This window comes from Furipterus horrens, unplaced genomic scaffold (genome assembly GCF_987537825.1).
Source record: "Furipterus horrens unplaced genomic scaffold, mFurHor1.1.pri manual_scaffold_17, whole genome shotgun sequence".
Taxonomy (NCBI): Eukaryota; Metazoa; Chordata; class Mammalia; order Chiroptera; family Furipteridae; genus Furipterus; species Furipterus horrens.
Window position 1 is genome coordinate 75,492,328 of NW_028327187.1, and position 22,942 is coordinate 75,515,269.

The 22,942-nt window shown below is 41.2% G+C and overlaps 1 protein-coding gene across 1 annotated transcript in view; it reads right to left on the reverse strand.

The window, feature by feature from the left end:
- Window positions 1–336: 336 nt before the first annotated feature.
- Window positions 337–22,942, reverse strand: part of GAB3 (GRB2 associated binding protein 3) — a 69,051-nt gene continuing 46,445 nt past the window's right edge. Inside the window, exons 2-11 of the mRNA XM_090264286.1 lie at window positions 22,438–22,741; window positions 19,664–19,880; window positions 18,608–19,089; window positions 13,912–13,967; window positions 13,191–13,410; window positions 10,620–10,701; window positions 9,396–9,498; window positions 2,902–3,018; window positions 1,253–1,365; window positions 337–891 (exon numbers count right to left, since the gene is read on the reverse strand). Coding sequence (XP_090120412.1) covers window positions 867–891; window positions 1,253–1,365; window positions 2,902–3,018; window positions 9,396–9,498; window positions 10,620–10,701; window positions 13,191–13,410; window positions 13,912–13,967; window positions 18,608–19,089; window positions 19,664–19,880; window positions 22,438–22,741 — 1,719 coding nt within the window. The 3' untranslated portion in view covers window positions 337–866. The remainder of the gene's footprint in view (window positions 892–1,252; window positions 1,366–2,901; window positions 3,019–9,395; window positions 9,499–10,619; window positions 10,702–13,190; window positions 13,411–13,911; window positions 13,968–18,607; window positions 19,090–19,663; window positions 19,881–22,437; window positions 22,742–22,942) is intronic.

Below are 22,942 nucleotides of genomic sequence, written 5' to 3' on the forward strand. Positions count from 1 at the left end.
TGGGCAAAGTGCGCCCTCCTCTGGTTCTCAGTTTTCTTTTCATTTCTTCGAGGTGGGAGCAACAATATCTGTCAACCTGAGCTTCCAAGGTCTTTTAGAGGAAGACAGGATATGATGCATGTGAAAACGTGTTGAATGAAGACCAACAGGAACAGAATACCCAGCCACAGGTAGCTGCTCAAAACTTTATGTCCTTAAAGCCACTGATATCATCTGATATGGTTATCACAGAGCCCAGGACTCAACTGCCCCATCACTTGAATTGTCTTTCTTTGGGAGACGGAAATGATTTGTTTGCTGGAGTCTATGGCATAAGGAGTGCAGATTATCCCACCATAGTTGGTCTTGATCTCTTCAATCGTGTCTTCTAGTGCTAGGACAATATGATCTCCTGGGGCTTCTCTGCTAGGAAAATTTATAATTTCAATGGAAGCACAGGAGAGAGGTCAATTTCAGGTATTGGAGTCAAATGATGTCTTCCTGTCAGTTAGCAATACTGGCTTCAATCTGCACTCCAAATTCTCCATTGGAGAGACTTTTAACCAAACTTGAAAAAATATTCTCCTAAGTCTTGTTTTTATTGTCCTACCCTGTCTGAATGAATGGAGTTTTCTACATCCCAGTCCATGGCTGTGGAATCCTCCATCTCTGTCTCTTGTGACTGTGGAGCCAACTCTAAGCATCCCTGAGGCTCTGGGCAAGGGCAAGTGTGGCCAGAGAAGGAAACTTCTGCGACAGGTGGGGTTGGGGGCTGGGGCTGGACTCCCTCAGAGCCCCCTCTGGGAGGACACTGCTTCCTTCTTCTCCCCATTTAATGTATACAAATAGGTCCTCTTTCCCAAAGGTTCTTGCCGAGCCCATGGAAATTACACATTCTCTCTGGATCTTGACCTGTGTTGAACATCAGTGTGATTTTAGTGAAAAAACTCAAACCCTTGCCCTGTCCAGTGTGGCTCAGTTGGTTGGAGCATCATCCCATAACCAAAAGGTTGTGGGTTCAATTCTCAGTCAGGGCATATGCCTAGGTTGTGGGTTCGATCCCCAGTCTAGTCTGGTGCGCACGAAAAGGCAATCAATCGATGCTTCTCTCTTACATCGATGTTTCACTCACCCTTACTCTCTCCCTTCCTCTCTCTCTAAAAGCAATGAAAAATGTCCTCAGATGAGGACAAAAAAAGAAGAAAGAAAGAAAAAAACTCAAACCCAGCCCCAAGTTTCCCTGTCACACACAGTCCAAGCCCACATTGCTTACACTTTGGATTGCCTCTCATCGGTCCACTCCTGCTTTGTGCTCTGGAGAGCTTGTGTCTTCTGCTCATCCACTTGGACATAGTCTACTCTTTGCTCATCTGAAAGCAGAAGTTTCTGAAGGGGCAGAATGAAAAGATTTACATTACAGTGAGTTAAAAAATTCAGGAAAATGTCAGTCCTTCTATGGTATATTATAGTGTTGTTAAGTATTTGCTGCTCCTTTCTAGGTCATTCACTGCAGAAAAGTTATTATATGTTGTGTGTATGTGTATAAATATCTCTTCACCTCTGTTCCCTTCAATTTTGCTCTAGCCATATGACTTGCTTTGACCAATATAATATGAGTGGAAGTGACACATGCTGATCTTAAAGAGAAAAGAGGCATTGTGTGATTCTGCAATCTTTCTTTTTCCCCTGCTAGTAGACCAGCATGCCTCATATGGAGTTGCTCCTTCTGCCTGGGCCCTAGATTGAAGATGACCTGAAACACCAAGGTGCTTACCTGTAGTGGATTGTCCCATTAGCAACAACTGATAAAGACTTCCCTGTTGCAGGATACTAAGATTTGGGAATTGTTTGTCTTGATTTCATAACCTACCAAAACTGACTAATGTACCTTCTTTACTTATTGGTCTCACCTTTCTGATCAGCTTTTTTGCAGTATCAGTTCAGGTTTTTGGAATGAAATTCAAGCAAAAGGAGATGTGGGAGTTCATTTGGCAAAAGGGAAGAGAAGCCTTCCAGACTTTTCTTTTACACACACACACACACACACGAATCATACTGTATATCCAGTTCAGCAAGTTGTTTTGCACATCAAACAATACATTGTTAAGCACAATTTAGATTATGACCATCCCTCATTCAAAAATATTTAGCTGTTATCCACTGCATACCATTCACTCATTCCATGGCTGATTACACTGTGTAGTGGGTGACACTAGTTAATGGCTAGTGTCACTTACACATATTAACTCATTTAAACCTCACCACAGGCATCAACATAGATGTTATTCTTTCTGATCCCCATATTACAGATGAGAATTCTACCCAAAAGAGTTGAAACTACCCAATCTGGCCTTTGAGGCTCTTTACTGAGGGGTTCCAATTCCAAGTGAGAGTTCCTGTCACCAATCCCCAGTCTAGCCACATTAAACTATGACTTCTCTAAGCAGACCCTTTTGGTGCCTAAAGTGCCCTTTACCTCACCCTCTTCTCTGCTAGAGAAAATTTTCTGTAAACTTTATGGCCCAAGTTTTGAAGGATACGAATACTACATACATCTGTATGTATACAGGCAGACATTGAAGATATTGCAGGTTCAGTTCTAGAATACAGTAATAAAGTGAGCATCACCATAAAGTGGGTCATAATCTTTTTGCAAGTGGAGGGTCTTGCCTAAATGCAACATTTGTGGAGCATAATAAAGCAAAGCACAATAAAACATATTATATCTATACATCTAAACAACATACCCTAGAGGGAATACAGGTTTCTCGGAGGCAGAATCAGGGTTGATTTTAATATTCTTCACTGTACATATCTGAATGTTTAAGACTTTTCAAAGAGGACATGCATGGTTGAATCATCAGAAAAATTTAAACAGAAATGAAATATCCTGGGAATTCTCAGACACAAAGTCCTTCCTACCTTCTGTACAGGAGCTGGTGATGATGAATTGAAGTCCAGGGCTAAATAATCTAGGCTGAATTTCTTTGTCCACATCAGAGCACCACTGCTCAGGGAGTTGACTGTTCGGTGTTCCCGCTAAAAACCAACATCACAAGATTAAGGTTAACAATGTCTGTACAGGCTGCCCAAGGGAAAGAAGGTGAGCAGCTGCCATCAGATCATAACAGACTAGTCTGATAAGACCTGTGCAGCTCATCCTGCATGTTTGAGTGAAAGGAAGCATTTGAAATGCAAAATAGCCAATTCAGTCTTCACATGAAGCTATATCTTTATTCACCATGAAAACAGATGGCCAAAATATCCCCCAAGAAGAATGCTTTATGGATTTGACAGGCCCTTGGCAGCTTAGAGATTAAATCCTGAAAAGATCAGTAACACTTATTAAAGTTCTAGTAAAGTCACCCCAAATGCACTTAAAGGTACTTTATACAATACAATGATAAGATGTGTGTAACACTTGCCCATGGACTTACCATTAGTTTCACAAATGGTATACTGCCGATACCTGTGAAGTGCCTGTTCCCCTCAACTATGTCTTTCTCTCCCACGATGAGGTTAAGTACTATCTTGAATTTTGTGTTTAACACTGTTTCTTTTTACATATGGTTTTATGAGTGTGTAAGTATACTTAAATCATGTATTGTTTAGTTTTCCCTCTTTTGAACTTCTATCAATAGAACTATATGGTATGTATTTTTGGTGGCTTCAATTTTTGTTTCATATTACATACTTCACATTTACCCATATCAATGTAGAAACCCTATTTCATTCATTTTCATTGGAATAGATAATTCAATTGCATGATTTATTTAACTGTCTCACTACCAATGACATTGGAGTTGCTTCCAGTTTGTGGCTCATATAAGATGGTACCGTGAGCATTCATGCACCTGCAGAAGAATTTCTGGGGTGTGTAGCTGACAACAGAATTATTTACAATTTCTATCTATCAAAGTACTAGAAAACAATTAGGCAAGAAAAAGAAATACAAGACATCTAAATTGGAAAATCAGCAGCAAAATAATCTGTTTGCTGATAACATGGTCTTTTATGTAGAAAACTCTAAAGATTCCACTCACAAAGTTAATAATAAACAAACAAAAAATAAACTTGGCAAGGACACAAGACCAAGACCCAAAATTTGGTTGCATTTCTATACACTAAAATTGAGCAATCTAAAATGGAAATTAATAAAACCATTTAATTTACAAAAGCATCAAAAAGAATAAAATATTTAGAAATAAATTTAACCAAGGAGACAAAGACTTGTATAGTTAAAACTACAAAATATTGCTGAAAGTAAAGCACACCTAAATAAATGGAATGATACCCTATGTTCATGGATTGGATGATTTAATTATTGTTAAGATTATGACATTAACCAGAGACTTCCATCAAGATGGAGGTGTAGGTGAACATGACTCACCTCCTCGCACAATTACAGCAAAAATTATAACTAGATTACAAAACAAATACCACCCAGAAACGTCAGAAAAATCAAGCTGTATGGAAGTCCAAAAACCAAGGATTTAAGGAAGCCACATTTATCCAGACTGCCCAAGGGAAGGATGGGTAGAACAGGAAGATGTGCAGTGGCATAGAAAGGAGAGGAGATGCAGCACGAGTGGTTCCACTCCATGTGTGGTGGATAAAAATCAGGAGGGATACCTCAGGAGCGAGGGATTCCAACCCCACACCAGACCACCTAGCACAGGTTTCAGCACCAGAAATTTAAGTCCCTGTAACTTCTGGCTATAAAACCCAGTGGGTGTTGGGGCAGCAGAAGAAACAGCAGAATTCTCAAGAGACTCCTCTTTAAAGGGCCTGCAGCAGTCTTAGGACTTACACAGACTCAGCCCCTCTGTGATTCAGCACCAAGGCAACAGCTGGAAGGGCACCAGTAGCATACAGGAAGAAACTGAGGTGACTGGAATCAGGGCAAGTGCTGGGAGATGGCATTGTCCCCTCACTGAGTTCTCCTACACACAGAGCCATAGAGGTACGATGTCAGTTGCCCTGCCTTGGCAAATTTCCTGAGGCTCTGCCCCATACAACTTAGAGGTGCACTTTTCTACAATAGGCCATGCTACTAAGACAGGGAGTCAAAGCAGCTCTACCTAACATACAGAAACAAACACAGGGAGGCTGCCAAAATGAGGAGACAAAGAAATATGGTCCAAATGAAAAAACAGAACAAAATTCCAGAAAAAGAACTAAACGAGATGAGGTAAGCATCCTACCAGATGCAGGATTCAAAACACTGGTTATCAGGATGCTCAAAGAAATCACTCAGTATTACAACATGAAAAAGAATGAGGCAGAAATGAATGTTACATTAAGTGAAACAGAGGAAAATCTACAAGGAACCAACAGTGGAGAGGATGAAGCTGGGAATCACATCAGTAATTTAGAACACAAGGAAGAAAAAAGTATTCAATCAGAACAGCAAGAAGAAAAAAGAACCCCCCCCCCCAAAGGATAGGCTAAGAAGCCTCTGGGACATCTTCAGACATACCAACATCCAAATGATAGGGGTGGCAGAAGGAGTAGAGGAAGAGCAAGAAATTGAAAACTAATTTGAAAAGATAATGAAAAAAAAAATTCCCTAATTTGCTGAAGGAAAGAAACATACAAGTCCAGGAAACACAGAGTCCCAAACAAGATGGACTCAAAGAAAACCACTCCAAGACACATCATAATTAAAATGCCAAAGGCTAAAGATAAAGAAAGAAACTTAAAAGTAGCAAGAGAAAAGCAGAGAGTTACCTACAAAGGAGTTACTATAAGACTGTCAGCTGATTTCTCAAAAGAAACTTTGCAGGCTAGAAGGGACTGGCAAGCAGTATTCAAAGTGATGAAAAGCAAGGACCTACAACTTAGATTATGCTATCCAACAAAGCTATCATTTAGAATTGAAGAGCAGATAAAGTGCTTCACAGACAAGGTCAAACTAAAGGAGTTCATCATCACCAAGCCATTGTTATGAAATGTTAAAGGGAATTATATAAGAAAGAGAAGAAGATCAAAGCAATGAACATTAAAATGGCAATAAATTCACAACTATCAATAATTGAGTCTAAAAAACAAACAGGGCAAACAAGCAGAACAGGAACAGAATATTAGACATGGAGATCATTTGGAAGATTATCAACTGGAAGGGGAAAGAGGGAGAATTGGGGAGAAGGTGCAGGAATTAAGAAGTACAAATTGGTAGGTACAAAATAGAGAGGGTCATGTTAAGAACAGTACAGGAAATGGAGAAGCCAAAGAGCATGGATGACCCATGAACATGCACTAAGGGGGGTGATTGCTGGATGAAATAGGGGTGCTGAGTGGAGTGGGGCAAAAAGGGGAACAATTGGGACGACTGTAATAGCATTATCAATAAAATATATTTTAAAAAAGATTACATTAACCAAAGCAATCAGCAGATTCAAAGTGTTTTCTATCAAAATCCCAATGGCATTATGTGCAGAAACAGAAAAACCCACCTAAAATTTATATGGAATCTCAAGTAGTCCTGAATAGCCAAATCAGTCTTGAAAAGGAAGAACAAAGTTGAAGGACTCACATTTCCTGATTTCAAAACTTGCTATAAAGATATAGTAATCAATCCTAGCTGTTGTGGCTCTGAGTGGATTGATCACCAGCCTGTGAACCAAAGGGTCACCAGTTTGATTCCCAGTCAGGGTACATGCTTGGGTTGCAGGCCAGGTCCCCAGTTGGGGGTGTGTGATGTTTCTCTCCCTCTCATTCTTCCATCCTTTCCCTCTCTCTAAAAATAAATTTAAAAATATTCTTAAAAAGATATAGCAATCGTGTCATATTGGGGTGAGGACAGACATATAGACCAATGGAAGAGAATAGAGCCCAGAAATAAACTTCACATTTATGTTCAATTCATTTTCAGTGAAGGTGCCAAGGGAAAAGGGCAGTCTTTCCAACAAATAATGTAGGGAAAACTGGATATCCAGGATGAAGTTGGACCCTAACCTTAGACCATATACAAAAAAGAATCAAAGACCTCAACATCAGAGCTAAAACTGTAAAACTCTTAGAAGAAAACATAAAGGAAAACTTCATGACATTGGACTTGGCAATGATTTATTGAATATAACACGAAAACCACAGGCAATAAGAGAAAAAAAATTGACTTCATCAAATTAAAAAACTTTTGTGTAGTCGCTTTAGCTGGTATGGCTCAGTTCGTTGGGGGTCATCCTGAAAACTTAAATGTCACCCTTTCAATTCCCGGCTAGGGAAACTGCCTGGCTGGGTTGCAGGTTTGGTCCACAGCTGGGGCATGTGCAATTGGCAACTGATCAATGTTTCTCTCTCACATTGATGTTTCTCTCCCTTTCTTTCTCTCCCTTCCCCTCTCTCTAGAATCAATTAAGAAAACTTTTGTGCATATAAGGGAACTACCAAGAGTGAAAAGACAACCCACAGAGTGGGGAAAAATATTTGCAAATCATCTCATATGATGTTAATATTCAAAATTAAAAAAAAAAAAACTTATACAACTCAAGAACAACAAAAACAAATGACCCAGTTCAAAATGGATAAAGGACTTGATTGGACATTTCTCCAAAGATATACAAATGGCAAAGCACATGAAAAGATGCTTAACATCACTAGTCATTAGGGAAATGCAAATGAAAACCACAATGAGATACCACTTTACACACATTAAGATGACTATTCTATAAAACAAACAAAAATGGAAAATAACAAGTGTTGGTGAGGATGTAGAGAAATTGGAACCATTTTTGCATTGCTGTTGGGCATATAAAATGATTTGGTCACTGGAAAACAGTTTGGTGGTTCCTCAGAAGTTAAACAATTACCATGTGATCCAGCACTTCTACTTCTACGTAGATATCTAGAAGAACTGAAAGCAAATATTCAAACACATACTTGTACAACAATGTTCATAGCAGCATCATTCATAACAGCCAACAGGTAGAAACAACCCAATTGTCCCCCAACAGACAAATAGATAAATCAAAGGTGATATGTACATACAATGGAGTATTAGCCTTAAAAAATGATTCTGATACATGCTACAATATGGATGAATCTTGAAAACACTATGCTAAATGAAAGAAGACAGACACAAATGACCAAATATTGAATGACTCAACTTATACGAGGTACCTAGATAGAATAGGCAAATTTACAAAGACAGAAAGCAGAACAGAGGTTACCAGCGGCTCACTGGTCTTTCTCAGAAGCTCAAAGATCAGAAATGAACTGCTAGTGTCTGGAATGACTATGCACTTGCTTCTATTACGTTATATATTCACTTCCTTTTTCTGTTCTCTGGAGACAGAGCACAGCTGGTCGACCATCCTTTATAAGAATGTTTTCTTGTACAAGTTTCCCAAGGGCCATTACTAAGTGTGAAAACATTGGGAAGATCACAGCAGATTTGTATATGAGTCACATTCCATCTGTATATGGTTAAGTGCACTTACAATGCAATTTTATCAAACAGAAAGGCAAAATAAAGCATTTAATTAGTGCTTCACTGGAGACTACTGTTTTCAGTTTTTGAATTGCCTATTATCCTCATGTATAGGAAGGAAGAATTGTCTCCTGAAAAGTATAGTCACATTGCCTTGAACATTGTCCTCCTAAAATCTCTGCAAAATTTCATAGTTCAAACAGTCAGTCTCTCTAGAGAATTAACTCCAAAGTTCCTATATTTTAAAATTGCAGATTGGGCACGGTTCTGACTAAATGCTTGATAATTCCCAGAGATGCTAAAAGCCCCCTTCTTGTTTTGAAACATATGCTCTCAAATAGAATCCAAGGTAAAGAGAATAGAAGGGATATAAGAGGGCAGGAGAGAGAGGTTAGGACTAGAACCAAAAATGGTTAATCAAAGAACAGAAATGTCAAGTCTCTATCCACTCAGGTCTACAGAAAAACCCAATAACAGGACTCTCCAGAGACTAAGACACATCGGAAGCCCAGGGCACTGTACCCCACCCTCAATGGGACTGTAAGTGATTCACCCTTTGGAAAGGGTCAGGGGCAGTAAGGGTAGGGCCACCAAGTGATCTGGTGGAAGGAACCATCCAATGTGTGAGTTTTCCACAGCTTAGATTCTGGACTTCTATGGAACTCCAAACCTATTGGGGTCAGTATCACAACCCTGGTGAAAACAAGTGCTGACACTGCCATTTTCCCATTACACATGCCTAAACCCTGGGTACTTGTAAAATACTGTGGCCTCAAAATGGTACAAGGAACTCAGTAGTGCAGGGAAAAAAACACACCTTCAAATTGGTTTGTTCGCAGTCTAGAAAACACTATGACCTGATATTACAACCAAGTGATTGTGTTAAGATTGTATGGGCCTTTCTGAAGTATGTTTCCTCTATAATGAACTCATAAGAATATACATTAAGGTGAAGAATAAGAGAGCATGAAAAATATAGAATTACCATTTGGGTGTTGCTTTCTTTTTCTTCTCTGGAAACAGAATTGGCAAAAAATCTTGCAGAATTAATACCATTTCTTTCGGGAGAGAGAAAGCTGGTCCGATTGCTAAGAACAAAAATATAGATGAGGTCAAAGCAATGTCTTACAGCTGCTCTGAAAGCCAGCCAGGAACTGACATGGGCCCTGTGGGGTTTCAGCCCTCCCCCTTCCAGATACAACTTCCTTCCGGCCAAAGCAATTCTTAAAGCAATAGAGACTGCCCAGCAGCTTCTGTCCTACTCTGGTACAAATGACTCCCAATTCTCAAAGGCTACTATTTTTTCCAGGGCCTCCATGTGACACAGCTCATGAGCTTTCTAGAAAAAGACCAAGGCATCAGATCATTTAGAAAAAATTCCACTCCTCTGGGGCTCTCTTGTTTCCATTCAAAGTAACCAGTGAAAGTAAGAAAGTATGGCCATTCCTCTGATGGAATGAGGACAAGACTACAAATCACCTTTCATCCTTCTCTTGAGCTAGAAGCTGAAAATATAGTTCACTGCAGAATTCTGTGTTACAAAGTGATTGTGTCCTGGGCATTTAGAATGAACCAAGAAACTCCTGGGTAAGGCTCAGGACTCTCAAAATGCAATTTCTAAAAGGTGAGATGAGAGGGTGCAGATATATTTTGGGGGTTGTCCAGCAAGCCCATGAACCATTCCTCTTTCTCTGTGAATGTCCTTCACCTACTCTGTTCACAAAGTTAAGCTTCTGGAAGTCATGTCAGTACTACTGGGACTCCCTCAGGCTATAGCTGATTCCACTTATGCTGAGGCAATACAATCCCCTCTCCCAAGAACTGTGAATTTGGATTGAAAAAGAGCCTATCTCTGTTGATATTGGAATTGTAACATGTAAATAAGCTCAGGCTGTATGGTACAGCTATTTTTGGCCATGAAGATTGTACAACAAAGACAAGGTTCTCCAAAGTAAAAGGAATGAGCAAATGTGAAGAGAGAAGTACACAAGAGATAGAGATTCCCTGGGTTTCCAACAGCACTCTCCTTCCTGATTCCAGTATCTTGGGAGGTTCAGTTGTATTCCTTCCTCTTGTGGTAATAAACCCTGTCCCTTCTTTTGCTTAAGCTAGATCAAGTGGGCTTCAACTACATTTAATCAGAGACTTAACTAAGTCTGGATGGAGTGTCTGTGCTGGATGAGGACTCTTGGAGCAAGCAGAGACTTACCAAGGCACAGTGCGGGTCCTGGTTAGAGATGCATGTTCCCGAATGGTAGAAAGGTTTCTCAGGTCTAGGGGAGGTGACCGTGCTATAAGATAACACACAATATCCAGTAGAATAAGTTCTCAGGAGTTCAAGTCCAGAATCAAAAGACTAAAACTATTACATTCCACTTACCGAGCACATCAAGTCCTAATTTACTAATAAGCAGCACCAATGATGAGAGCAAATTTAACTGTGCAACTCTTTCCTGCCTCCCTGGGAGTAGAGTGAGGCCAACTACTGAGCAAACATTCACATTACCAGCTGGAGGTAACAATGAGGCAAGACATTTAGTCAATATAGAATTATAAGAACTCATTATATGTCAGGCATGGTTCTAGGTGTTAAGAGACATAGTATGAATAAAACAGATGAAAGTCTCTGACTTTATGGAATGCCAAGGCCTACTCAACATGTCCAAAATTGAAACTTTACCTTTATCACCCAGGTTCTAGTCTCCCTCACCTCCAGTTCATTGTCTAGCTAATGGTCTTTCTGCCTAGAATATTCTTATCCATCTCTCTGCCTTGTTAGTCATCTTTGGATCTCAGCTCAATGTCCCCTGCTTAGGAAGGCCTTTTTTGACCTCCAGACAAGATTAGATTCCACATTGGTCTCTCATGCATTCCTGTACTTACCCTTTATAGCATTCCCCCCAGTTTGTGATGATATATTCACCTGTGATTATCTGATTCAGGTCTAGATTTATGTGCTCTGAGAGGACAGGGGTTCTTCTGATTTGTTCACTGCAATAGACTTAGCATCTAGAGAAGCACTTGGCATCTGACCCTTACTTGACCTCAGTGGCCCACCTTGCTGAGTTGGTCATGCATGTATTCCTGTATCACTGCTTTGACCAAGTTGCTTTTGTATCTGTTTATAACTCCCCTCCATATCACCAGAGCCTAGTACAGTGACTTTCCTGTTGCTCAATCCATTTCCCAGGAGATTCAGACCAGGGTAAGGTGGTGATCTGGAAAGGACACGTGAGTCATATAGTCCCTGGGGAATAGATCTCTCTTGGTGGCATGATACAGACTAGTCACCTCCTGGCTTAACCACCTTCCTTCTCCCCATTGGGCCCCAGGATCCATCCTTGCATCCCCCCTGTCAGAAAACCAGCACCTCCTGGCCCAAGTGTGCCCATCATACCCACCCAATGTATTTCTAATCTCAAGTCCATTCAGCATTTTCATGCCTCCAGTTGCCAGTTCTTATAGAGCTGTATTGTCCAATATGGTAGGCACAAGCCACATGTGGCTATTTAAATTTATTAAAATTAAACAAAACTTAAAATTCAGTTCCTCAGTTACATTACTTTAGCCACATTTCAAGTGTTCAATAGTCACATTTCTATCACCACAAAAAGTACTGTTGGGCAGCACTGCTATAGAAATTTAACTGAATAGAACGGTATCTACCTCAAAGTTACAGGCTCCTGTTAAATTGTTTCTGACCAGAATGAATGGTTATTTCCTCCGAACCTCATAAGACAAGGTCTATTCTCCTATTTAATACAGACTTCATAATTATTCTTCTTCCAGATGTTTTTATACATCTTTTTTTCCTCTCAAACTGAAAAACCCTTCTTGCTTCCTCATCTTTGTATCCCACCGAGTGCCTAGAACACTACTACACACACAGCAAACAAACTGTAAATGTGATTTGCCTCAAATTGAACAGGAGAGACTAGAATGGACCAGATATGAATAACCAGGCACGAGTAAGGGACTTAGTTACTAGCTTCAGGCATGGCCACCTAAAGAAGGTATTTTTCCAAAAGGCAAAGAGAGGTGGAAATGCACCAGAGGTGAGGGTCAGCAAACACAGCCATTGTACCAAATATTTCCTTGGAATCACATAGCCTTACTGGGCAGATGACAGTGGGCAAGAATGAAGTTAGAAAGTTACTTTGACCTGCTTTTCCTCTTTCCCTCTTATCCTTTCTCCCTTCCTATCATGCTGCTTCGCAGACTCAGAGAAGCTGCCTGGAAGCAATGCAGAAGCTTTAAGAAACTCTGTGCACATAGGAGCTAGACTGCTCATTGCCAAAGTCAATGAGGTAACAAAACACCTCAGCTGATAGGTATGCACAGGGCATTGAGTGATAACTCTGACCTTCAGAAATTAGTGTCAAAGGTCATTCTTGGCTTCTTTATAGGAAGAGGGCACTATGATTACATTCAAGTGCTGTTTAAATGAAGAGATGCCAGGTAGGTTCCATTCCAATCCATCAACACTTATTTCTGGGCCTTTGATTGGGAAGCAGCCATCTGGAATGAGTTTGGCTTTGTTGGCTGTATTTGCAGGGCTATGGTGCCGGAAAGTCCCGTGACTCATTTTATCATGATAATCTGGGGCAGCAAGGTTCCCCAGCCCCACCATTCAAATCCAGCCATTTCTCCTCACCCTTAAAGTTCCCAGCCCTCTATGATGGTTTCTCTAAGTGCTTCCTTCCCAGAGAAGGTCAGGAAGGAAACTTATCCACAGGGCTTCTCCCCTCTTCTACACAGTAGGCCTGGTCAAATGGCTTACGTTTCCTCTGAGGCTTGAGATCTCTATTCACTGGGGGAGGTTCCAGGTCTGCAGGTAGCTCAGGTAGTGGGCTGGAGATGCTTCCTGAGCTCATTAGGATGTAGTCATCAGAGCTGCACTGGGGTCCAAGGCCAGAAATGGCAGCCAGGGGGGCCATAGGCACGTAGCTGTCTTCTTCACTAGCTGAAGCTGTGGAGCACCTTGGGGAAAACCTGCATGGCTGCAAGAGAACAAGTATGGATTGGGAACCACAGAACAGTCATGGAAACTGCTACCAGTAGGCAGCTTCATCTACATATACGGTTTTCGTTGCAAATTATCCAAGACTAACTCTGAACTTCCTTAGGAAAGTCAGACAAGCCTCTTACTCAAGCTCTGCCTCTGGACTTGTTGTGTAAGGTAGGTGACGATTCTCCTAGATCTGATGCTGGAAGACAAAGGATTATGAATTGATGCAAATGCTTTAAATATGAAGTGATGACTTCAGTAGCTATCGCCAAGTTGGACAAGTGTCTGGACCATTAGAACTGGCAGTGTCCTTATAGAACACTACTCATAAGGTCCAGCAATTCCCAGGCAAGTTCAAGCTCTAAGGGAAGACTGGAACAGTCCTTAGATTCAGAGTGCTGAGTCTCAAAAGACTTCAAGGAAATGTACATAGTTCAGGCTATTTTTTTTTTGCTAAAATTGAGGCTTAAAGGAACTCAAATGCAACACTCACCAAATTTAAACTATGCCGCTTATCTCGGTGTCTTAAGGGTTGGCCTTCTACATCAGCTGCAAGAAACAAGATGTGGTGGTGAGAAATGCAGGACAACATCAATTTAAACTAAGGTCCAAGATCCTGTGCCTCTCAGGCCCTGCCCTTAGCTCTGGAGAGGCAGAGAAACACAACACAGTTTCTAAATGCAAGGCTTGCTATTATGTCTAGTTGGGCAGTCAGAACACATGGAAATCAGAGCGCATTTTGAAGAAGTTTCTGAATGATTGCTTTAGTTCTCGCTAAGAGATATGGCAAGTAATTAACAAATACTCGTTGAATTTATTATATGAATTTTATGAGTTTAGAGATGGTGAAGATAGAACTGGAAGTTTGAGGAGAAGTGAGAAGATGTGAGACATCCCCTGTGATGATCAGGAGAACAGGGTGAACACAGAAGTGATAGTATTGCTGAGCAGCATTGAAGGCTCATTTGAGATCTGTGACCATGAATTGGTGACCATGATTTTCTTCAGCAATAGTCAGCTACACATGTACAGGCATGGAAAGGGAGGAAAGGTGAATTAATACAGGATTAAAAGTTCGTGAGATAGGTGTGACAAATAAATACAGTGTGACATAAGAATTTAGAATTAATAGTTGGGTTAAAAGAGATGTCCATAAAAAACTAAAGTTAGTGATCAACATGGAGTTTCTGACTTTATATTGAGCTAAGAAAGAACATTGAGAACAAACTTGAACTTATACTATGGCCATTTTTAACAAAAAAGATATTAAAATGTTTTACAACTATACAAAATAAAAATAAATACATAAAGAGAAGTGTATAAGGCAGCAAGATATGTGGGTCTAGACTCTAGTGAGATGTAATTTAGAGGAATTAACAGTAAAAAGATGGCAGTCAAAACCGTAAGAGCAGATGAGATTATCTAGGTTGCAAGTGTTGAGAGAAGTTTAAGTATAAAACCCTAGAGAATCCCAATATTCATAGAGGAAGAAGATGAGCATTGGCTCATCTTAAGAGAGTGCAACCATAGAGTAAGGAGGAAATTCAGTGCCATTAGGCCGCAGGAAGAAGAAAATGGCTAACAATGGAGACTGCTGTTACAAGGGAGGCAAGTACTCTTAGCACATGGGGACCAGAGCAAAATGTCCCCCAAGAACTTGGAGATGTTAAAAGTCAGGTTGTCTCTAAGAAATAAACTAGTCAACATCATATTTTTTAAATTTTATTTTACTGATTATGTTATTACAGTTGTCTCAATGTTTCCCCCTTTGTCCTCCTCCACCCAGCACCCTTCACACCCTCAGGCAGTCCCCACAACACTGTTTATGTCCATGGGTCATGTGTACAATTTCTTTGTCTACTCCATTTTCTATGCTGTACTTTATACCCCTTGGCTATTCTGTAACTACCTATCTGTACCTCTTAATCCCCTCACCTCTTCACCCATTCCCCCACACCCCCTTCCCATCTAGAAACCATCAAAATGCTCTCTGTATCCATGATTCTGTGTATGTTCTTTTGGTTTGCTCAACTTGTTTTTTAGATTCAATTGTTGATAGACATGTATTTATTGCAATTTTATTGTTCATAGTCTTGATCTTCTTCTTTTTCTTAAATAAATCCCTTCAACATTTCATATAATAGTGGTTTGGTGATGATGAACTCCTTTATACTTCTCTTGCCTAGGAAGCTCTTTATCTGCCCTTTGATTCTAAATGATAGCTTTGCTGGATAGAGCAATCTTGGTTGTAGGTCCTTGCTTTTCATGATTTTGAATATTTCTAGCCTGCAAAGTTTCTTTTCATAAATGAGCTGACAGTCTTACAGGAACTCCCCTGTAGGTAACTGCTTTTCTTTTGATGCTTTTAAGATATTCTCTTTATCTTAACCTTTGGCATTTTAATTATGTGCATTGGTGTGGTTCTCTTTGGGTCCAACTTGTTTGGGACTCTGTGCTTCCTGGACTTGCATGTTTATTTCCCTCATCAAATTAAGGACATTTTCTTTCATTATTTTTTCAAATAAATTTCAAATGTCTTGCTCTTTCTCTTCTCCTTCTGGCAACCCTATGATGTGAATGTTGGGCTTTTTGAAGTTATCCCTGAGGCTGCTTACACTATCCTCATTTAAAAAATTTTTTTCTTCTTCTTGTTGTTCTAATTGGTTGTTTTATGGTTTCTTATCTTCTAAATCATTGATTTCATTCTTGGCTTCATCCATTCTACTGTTGTTTCTCTATAAATTGTTCTTTATTTCAATTAGTGAATCATTATTTTCTGACTGGGTCTTTTTTATGCTTTTGAGGTCTTCACTAAGTTCCTTTAGCATCCTTATATATATAACCAGTGTTTTGAACTCTGTCTGGTAGATTGCTTATATACACTTTGTTTAGTTCTGGAGATTTGTTATGTTCTTTCATTTGAGCCATGTTTCTTTGTCTCATTTTGGCAGCCTCCCTGTGTTTGTTTCTGTATATTAGGTAGATCTGCTATAACTCCATGTCCCGGTAGCATGGCCTAATGTAGTAGATGTTCTGAAGGGTCCAGTGGCACAGCTTCCCCTGTCACCCAAGCTGGGTATTCAAGATATGCCCTTCGTGTGGGCTGAGTACAGTCTCCTCTTACAGTTGAGCCTTGATTGCTGTTGGCAGATCAATGGGAGGGATTTACCCAGGCCAGTCAGCTGCCAAGAGCTGGCTATGGCCACTGACCATCAACCTCCGCCCTCAATGGAGGATCAGCCGTACAGGGGCAGGGTGGTAGTGCTCCAATGTGGTCCATAGCTGTCCACAGGCTATGAGGCGCAGGCTTTGAGGTTTCCCAGGAGGTGCAGGCCAAGGTCAGTCCCAACCTGTGTTCTGCACAGGATCATCCACCATGAGCTATAAAGCAATCTGAGATAGCTGCTACTTGTGCTGGGCCTGGAGATTCCCAGGTGAAGCCAAGTTGTGAATCAAGGTGGCTGCTGCTAGTGCTGGGCCTGGGGTCACTTAGCAAGATATAAGTGGGCTGGGGACTGGGAACTCACTGATGCCAGCAGTTGCTTGAGAGGATTTAGGAAGTTGTGAATCACGAGCCAATACCAGCCATTCATATTGAAAAGACACCATTAACAGCTTGGGTGGGTCTAAAAGTTGGGTGGGACAGAGCTTCAGGGGATCTCTGGGGCAGGGCAAACAGTGTTAGCCAGGTTGATGGAGTCTCATATATGGCACCCACCCACTGGCTCTGTGGCTGTTGCGGGAGGGTTCAGAAAAGGAACAACAGGTTCTGCCCACCTTTCTGTCTGGGAGAAAGCTGTCTCCCTGCTTTTGCCTTGATGTCAGACACTTCGGTTTCTCCCTGTATGCCACTGGTGCTTTTCTAGCTGCTACTGCAGTGCTGCAGTTCAGAGGGAGTGAGTCTGAGTAAGTCAATGTGTGGGTTCTTTAAGGGGAACTTCTTGGGGCTCCAAGAATTTCTTCCATTGTCTCAATCTCCGCTGGTTTTGCAGCCAGAAGTTATGGGGTCTTATCTCCCTGGCACTGGAACACTGGGCTGGGTGGCCTGGTGTGGGGCTGGCACTCCTCACTCCAAAATATCCTTCCCAAATTTGTATACACCACACATCGATGTGGGATCAGCCCATTCCATTTTTCTACCCCTCCTACCAGTCTGGATAGATACAATTTCTTTAATTCCATAAGTTGTCAGACTTCAATTCAGCTTGGTTTCTGATAGTTCTGAGTGATGACCAGTTGTAATTTTGATGTGGTTGTGTGAGGAGGTGAGCTGTGTTTACCTATGATGCCATCTTGATTGGAAGTCAACATCATCTTAAAGTGAGAGAATAACTTCTATCTCAGAAAGATGTGATGGAGATTGATGGAATTAAGAATATGTATTATATATACATCTATGTATGATACGTATTGATACATATCTATGTTTGTATGTCTTCAAGTCTGCAGAAGTACTGGTTAAAAGCTGCTCTGAAGTCACAATGTCCAGTTTAAAATTCCTACTCCACCACTTATTAGCTGTGTCATACTAGATACTAGATACTTACACTCTCTATGTCTCAATTTCCTATTCTATAAAATATGACCAGTAACAGATTCTATTTCATAGGACTGCTGGAAAGGTTAGATGTGTTAATGCACATAAAGGACTTAGTACAGTGCCTGGAACACATAAAGTACTTAAATCTTAGAAATTATTATGGGTGTTGTTAATAAAAAATTTGGGACTTGTGTGTATGAACACAGTCCCCTAACTCCCTTTCTGTTATCAGATCCTTACTGCTATCATCAAATAACACAAATATAAAGAAAACCCTACATCAACATCAGATAAGCTGAAGGACTTTATAGATAGAGTAAATATGGGTTTAGACTAAAGGAAGATACCAAGAATGGATTCACATCCACATTCTTATGAAACAGACACCTGGAGAATGAGTCTGTCAGAAATCTTACTAAAAATTGTAGGGATGTTAAATCTTCACAAGATGATCTACAGACATGATTGAATCCTCCTCAATAACAGGCCTTGACCCCACTCTCCCACCAGTCACAAACATCGATTCCAGGTGAATCTTAGTAGGGAAGGCAGAACAATCACTAAGGGACCAGGGCTCTGACTTCTTTCAACATCTACAGGGACCCAAAGAGTTAAGAGGAGCCAGGCTTCTCTAGCATCCAACACTTACCTTTCCAGGGTCTCATGTTATCTAAACCAGAGAGAGAGATTCTTCTTGGTGCCGTAGTGCATTCTGGCTTCTTGATGCTGCTGTGCCCACTCCACAGAAGTTGCTCCCCTTGGCGCCGTTCAGAGAGATGAATTGGCTTAGGGGGGCGGGGAGGTGGCACGTTGGGCACAAGGTCTAGTTCTTTTACTCCATAGGACAAGGAACCTTGGTTTTTATCTACCTGAATGGTGGAATTTAAGGAAGTTTCCAGCAATGGTGAGGAAAAGTGGTCCCTGGATGGCCCATTGATATCTCTGCTCCAGGTCAGGGAAGCCCGAGGCCTTGCGTAGTAAGGTACCTCCTGAGATCCACTCCCATGGGGTGAGGGGTAGGCCACATTAATGTAGTGCAGTGGCTGCAGGCTTTCAACAAAAACATCATCAAATGAAGTCTGTTCCAAAGAACGGTCTGAGTTTGACCAGCTGTCACATCTGGTGGGTAAACTGAGGGAAGAAAAATATGTAAATTTGACTGAAACTGGTAGATCCCTAGCAGCTATAGCAGGTACCACAGCAACATTGCCGATACATGCTTGGCAGAAATCTGAAGAAGCCAGCCATCTACCCACCACAAAGCCCATGCTGGCCTCATTCCCATCCCTCAAATATTACCTTTTATTTTACATATATAGCCACAACCCTCTACAACCCTGGGTCACACCAACACCTTGATGCGGGGAAAAAAAATGGTTTGTATATATGTTTTTTTCATATGAAAATGCAAGGTTAGAAATGAAAGCCACAATGCTAAACTACATGACTCATTTTGTTTAGTATATCACATACTTCACCCTTCATAGTGGTTGATAGTGATCTGTCCCCGCCCAGTCAGTAGCAGGAAGAGAAGTGAGGGCAGATACACCCACTAAAACATGCTGTAGCTAAACAGACTGATTTGGTCAGGTACACTGAGCACATCTCACTGACAGACCCTGAAAGAGTGGGCAGTGTGGGCTGTGCAAACAGAGGAGAGTGTGTAGGAGGCACGGCTCAGAGGGAATCCGGCGCATAAGCGTACCTGGCATGGTGCAGTCGTCCAGTCTCACAGTTGGACAGAATCAGATAATCAGGAAGGAAGGGAAACTCTGACTCACTTCTGGTTTCCTCAGTGGCTATAGTATTAGAACGTGGGTCATCTCTTGGCAAGGAGCTGACAGCACAGGCAGTGTGAAGGGAGCTGGCAGGGGATGGCTGGAGGGAGGAGGGTGTGTGAGAGAGGCTCTCCACAGAATCTGCTGGAGAAATCATTTCCCATGTTAACATTTAAAAATGGCTATAACACTCACAATTTCTCAAACAGCATCTAAAGAAGCCAGATAAAAGATGCAAATCACAGCTGGTGTTTGTACTGATGGAGGAGACCACTTCCCCAAGCTATAAACAATGTCTGGGAAAGAGGGCCAATGTTCTAAGAGTGAAGTGTTGAATCAATTAAGAGTTAAAAAAAAAAAAAAGAAAGAAAAAAACAACCATCCTTGGTATAAAAATCTGTAATTAGATAGTCTATACACAGCTTCTTTATGGCCCTCAGCCACAGCCCTGCATCACTGTTTATTCCCTCAATAAATATACATATATATGCATATATTTATGCATATCAAATACATATGTATGCACTTACACATGCATTTATGCATACATCTATGCATACAAAGATGTCTACTTATGTCTACATATATAGAATACCTACTTTGCACTTATATGTGCCCAGAACTGTTCTAACCCTGCTGATACAGCCAAGACAAGGACTCTGCCCTTACTGTCCACCAGGAGGGATAGACAAGTAATACATAAATAAAGAATACTGTTAAAGATTGACTGTTAATGACATATAATGAAAAGGAAGAAAAAAATGAGGTGTTGTGATGGCTAGTAAAGCCCACATTTCTCAAAAAGCATAACATTCAGAATCTCCCAATGGAAAGCCTCCTTTTATTTCCCCTTTGAACTAAGTTAGCAAGAGTTCAGAATTCCTGAGTCAGAGTGGCCCAGAAATGCCTGGGTTCAAGTCCAGGCTCTACTATCTAGCTATTGTGACCTTGGGAAAATTACATTCCTGCTCCAAGTTTCCTTCTCTGTAAAACAGAGATGCAAATATTAGTACATATGCCACAGAATTAGTCTAGGGATAAGACAAGCTAATATGCAAAAGCATTTAAGAATGTTCCTGGACAGAGTCTGCACAGTACGCTGACTACCTGTGGCTGTTGGAGACAGAACCAAACATTATATGTGAAAAAGCCACAAGAAACCCCTTCAGGTGTGGTTCTCAGGTGAAGAGGACTGTGTTCTTACATCCTTCTTTTAAAAACTAAGGGGAAATACAGGGAATAAAAGAGGTCATAGGGGGTTTCTGGCTTCCTCCAGCTTCATGCCAGAACTTTCCATTTCCTGCCTGGTGCCTTAGTCATTCCTATTTCTCTTCGAATATTGGGGAAACATATTATGTATCTATGTCTTAGGATAACTCCTAGATGAGGAAAGAAACATAGGAAACACATAACATGACACACAAATATATATATATAGTTTGGGCTGAAGGTAGGGGCTAGGATAGCAAAGATTGGGTGACAAAAGTAGAGGAGTTGGTCAGGGAATCTCTGCTTGTTTGCCATGTGAGAATCCAGCCAGGGTGCATTCACTGCCACCTTGGTAGTAAACTTCATCTGTTCCAGCAAGAATAAAGAACTCGCCATCCCTTCATTTCCTTCCATTTGAGTGCTGTCAAAGCTCAACAATGTGACCAAATAGCTTCACTTAATAAGTTTCCCTGGTTCATTTAAAAAAGAAAAAAAAGAAAAAGGAACTTGGCCCTTAGGAAACACATGCTTGTGGTAGATAGAACTCTGATTCTCTACCACCACCTGGCGTTTCTTGTAGATATTTCAGCGGCTAATAAGAATACAGTAACAGTGGAAATGTCGAAGCAACTGTTGACCATGGGATTTAGGAATAAGGTTTTGTCTACCAGACTAAGGCTATAAAAAATCAGATGGAAAGTTCCATGGTTTGAGGATCAGGGCACCCTGCCCAACAAGAAAACGCATGAAGGAGAGTGAATTATAACCCTAGGTGCATTATACCCTGTTATATTACAAAAAAGGTGTGTGTGTGTGTATCCCTTTTATATTACCAAAAAGGTGTGTGTGTCTGTGTGTGTGTGTAAGAGTGAGAATAAAAGAGAGAAGGAGAAAGAGCCTCATGAGTCATTTGCTCCCACCTCCAGGAATGGCCCAGAGCAAACTTGGAGTTAATTTCCCTCTCAGAGACCTTCACAAATTAAAGGCACATATGGGGAATTCTTCCCTGCCTATAAGTAGCCAAGTTCTGTCTGTCTGCTATGTAGTCCTAAGCAATACAATAGGTAACAGAAAAGCTGGAGTTCCATGAATTCATGAAAGATGGTGATATTTAAAATTTCTAGAAAATCAACAGCATGGGGAAAATCAAGAGCCCTACAGGATGTCCTCACCCACAATTTACTTTTACTGAATGCATTCTATGTGGCTTTGAGAGCAAAGGCACAGAGCAGCTTCAAAGCCTTTGATGTTGCCTATAATGCTCAGCGTATGGGTACATTTGAACCTGAAGTCTAAAACCTGGTGAAAGGGAGAAATTTCTGGTACTATATTGGGAGGGGGGCAGTTCTGATATAAATGAGCCTGCCAAAACACCCTCAAAGGAGGTGGGCTTGGCACCTTGAATGGTTTTCCCGTAGTAGCTCTCCAGTGTACATGCTGCATTGCGTCCCAGGCCATCCCTTCAGCACAGCAACCCCGACTCTGCTCTCACCTGCACCGCCCTCCAGTTGGCCAAAGTTGCAGACCTGAGTGATGCTGTATACCCACACATGCATTTCTTCCTCCGTCTTGGCCACCAGATAGAATGTACGAGAAGTAGTCTTAACAATGAACACGAAATTATTCTGAAATTCCTTCCGAACGAAGCCAGGGCCTGCATGCTTCCACACCGCACACTCGCTGAGGTCTATTACACGAATGGGCTTGCTTGAGTGTTTGTTCCTGTAGTACTCCAAGACGTCAGGGCTGCCACTCATGCGGCCCTGCCGGAGGACAAACCAGCGCTTGCGCCAGGCCTGTGGAGAGGTAATTCAACAAGGAGTTACTGGACCAATGGCTCTTGCTTCTCAGACTCTGCTAAGAACCCATTTCATAGCAAGGACAGCAAAAAGAAGTAAATCAGCCATTCAAACAATGAAATGCAAAGCCCACCCTGTTTTGGGTTAAAGGACCAGTGTGTCATCTTCAAGTCTGCGGCATACCTCTTCAGGGGAAAG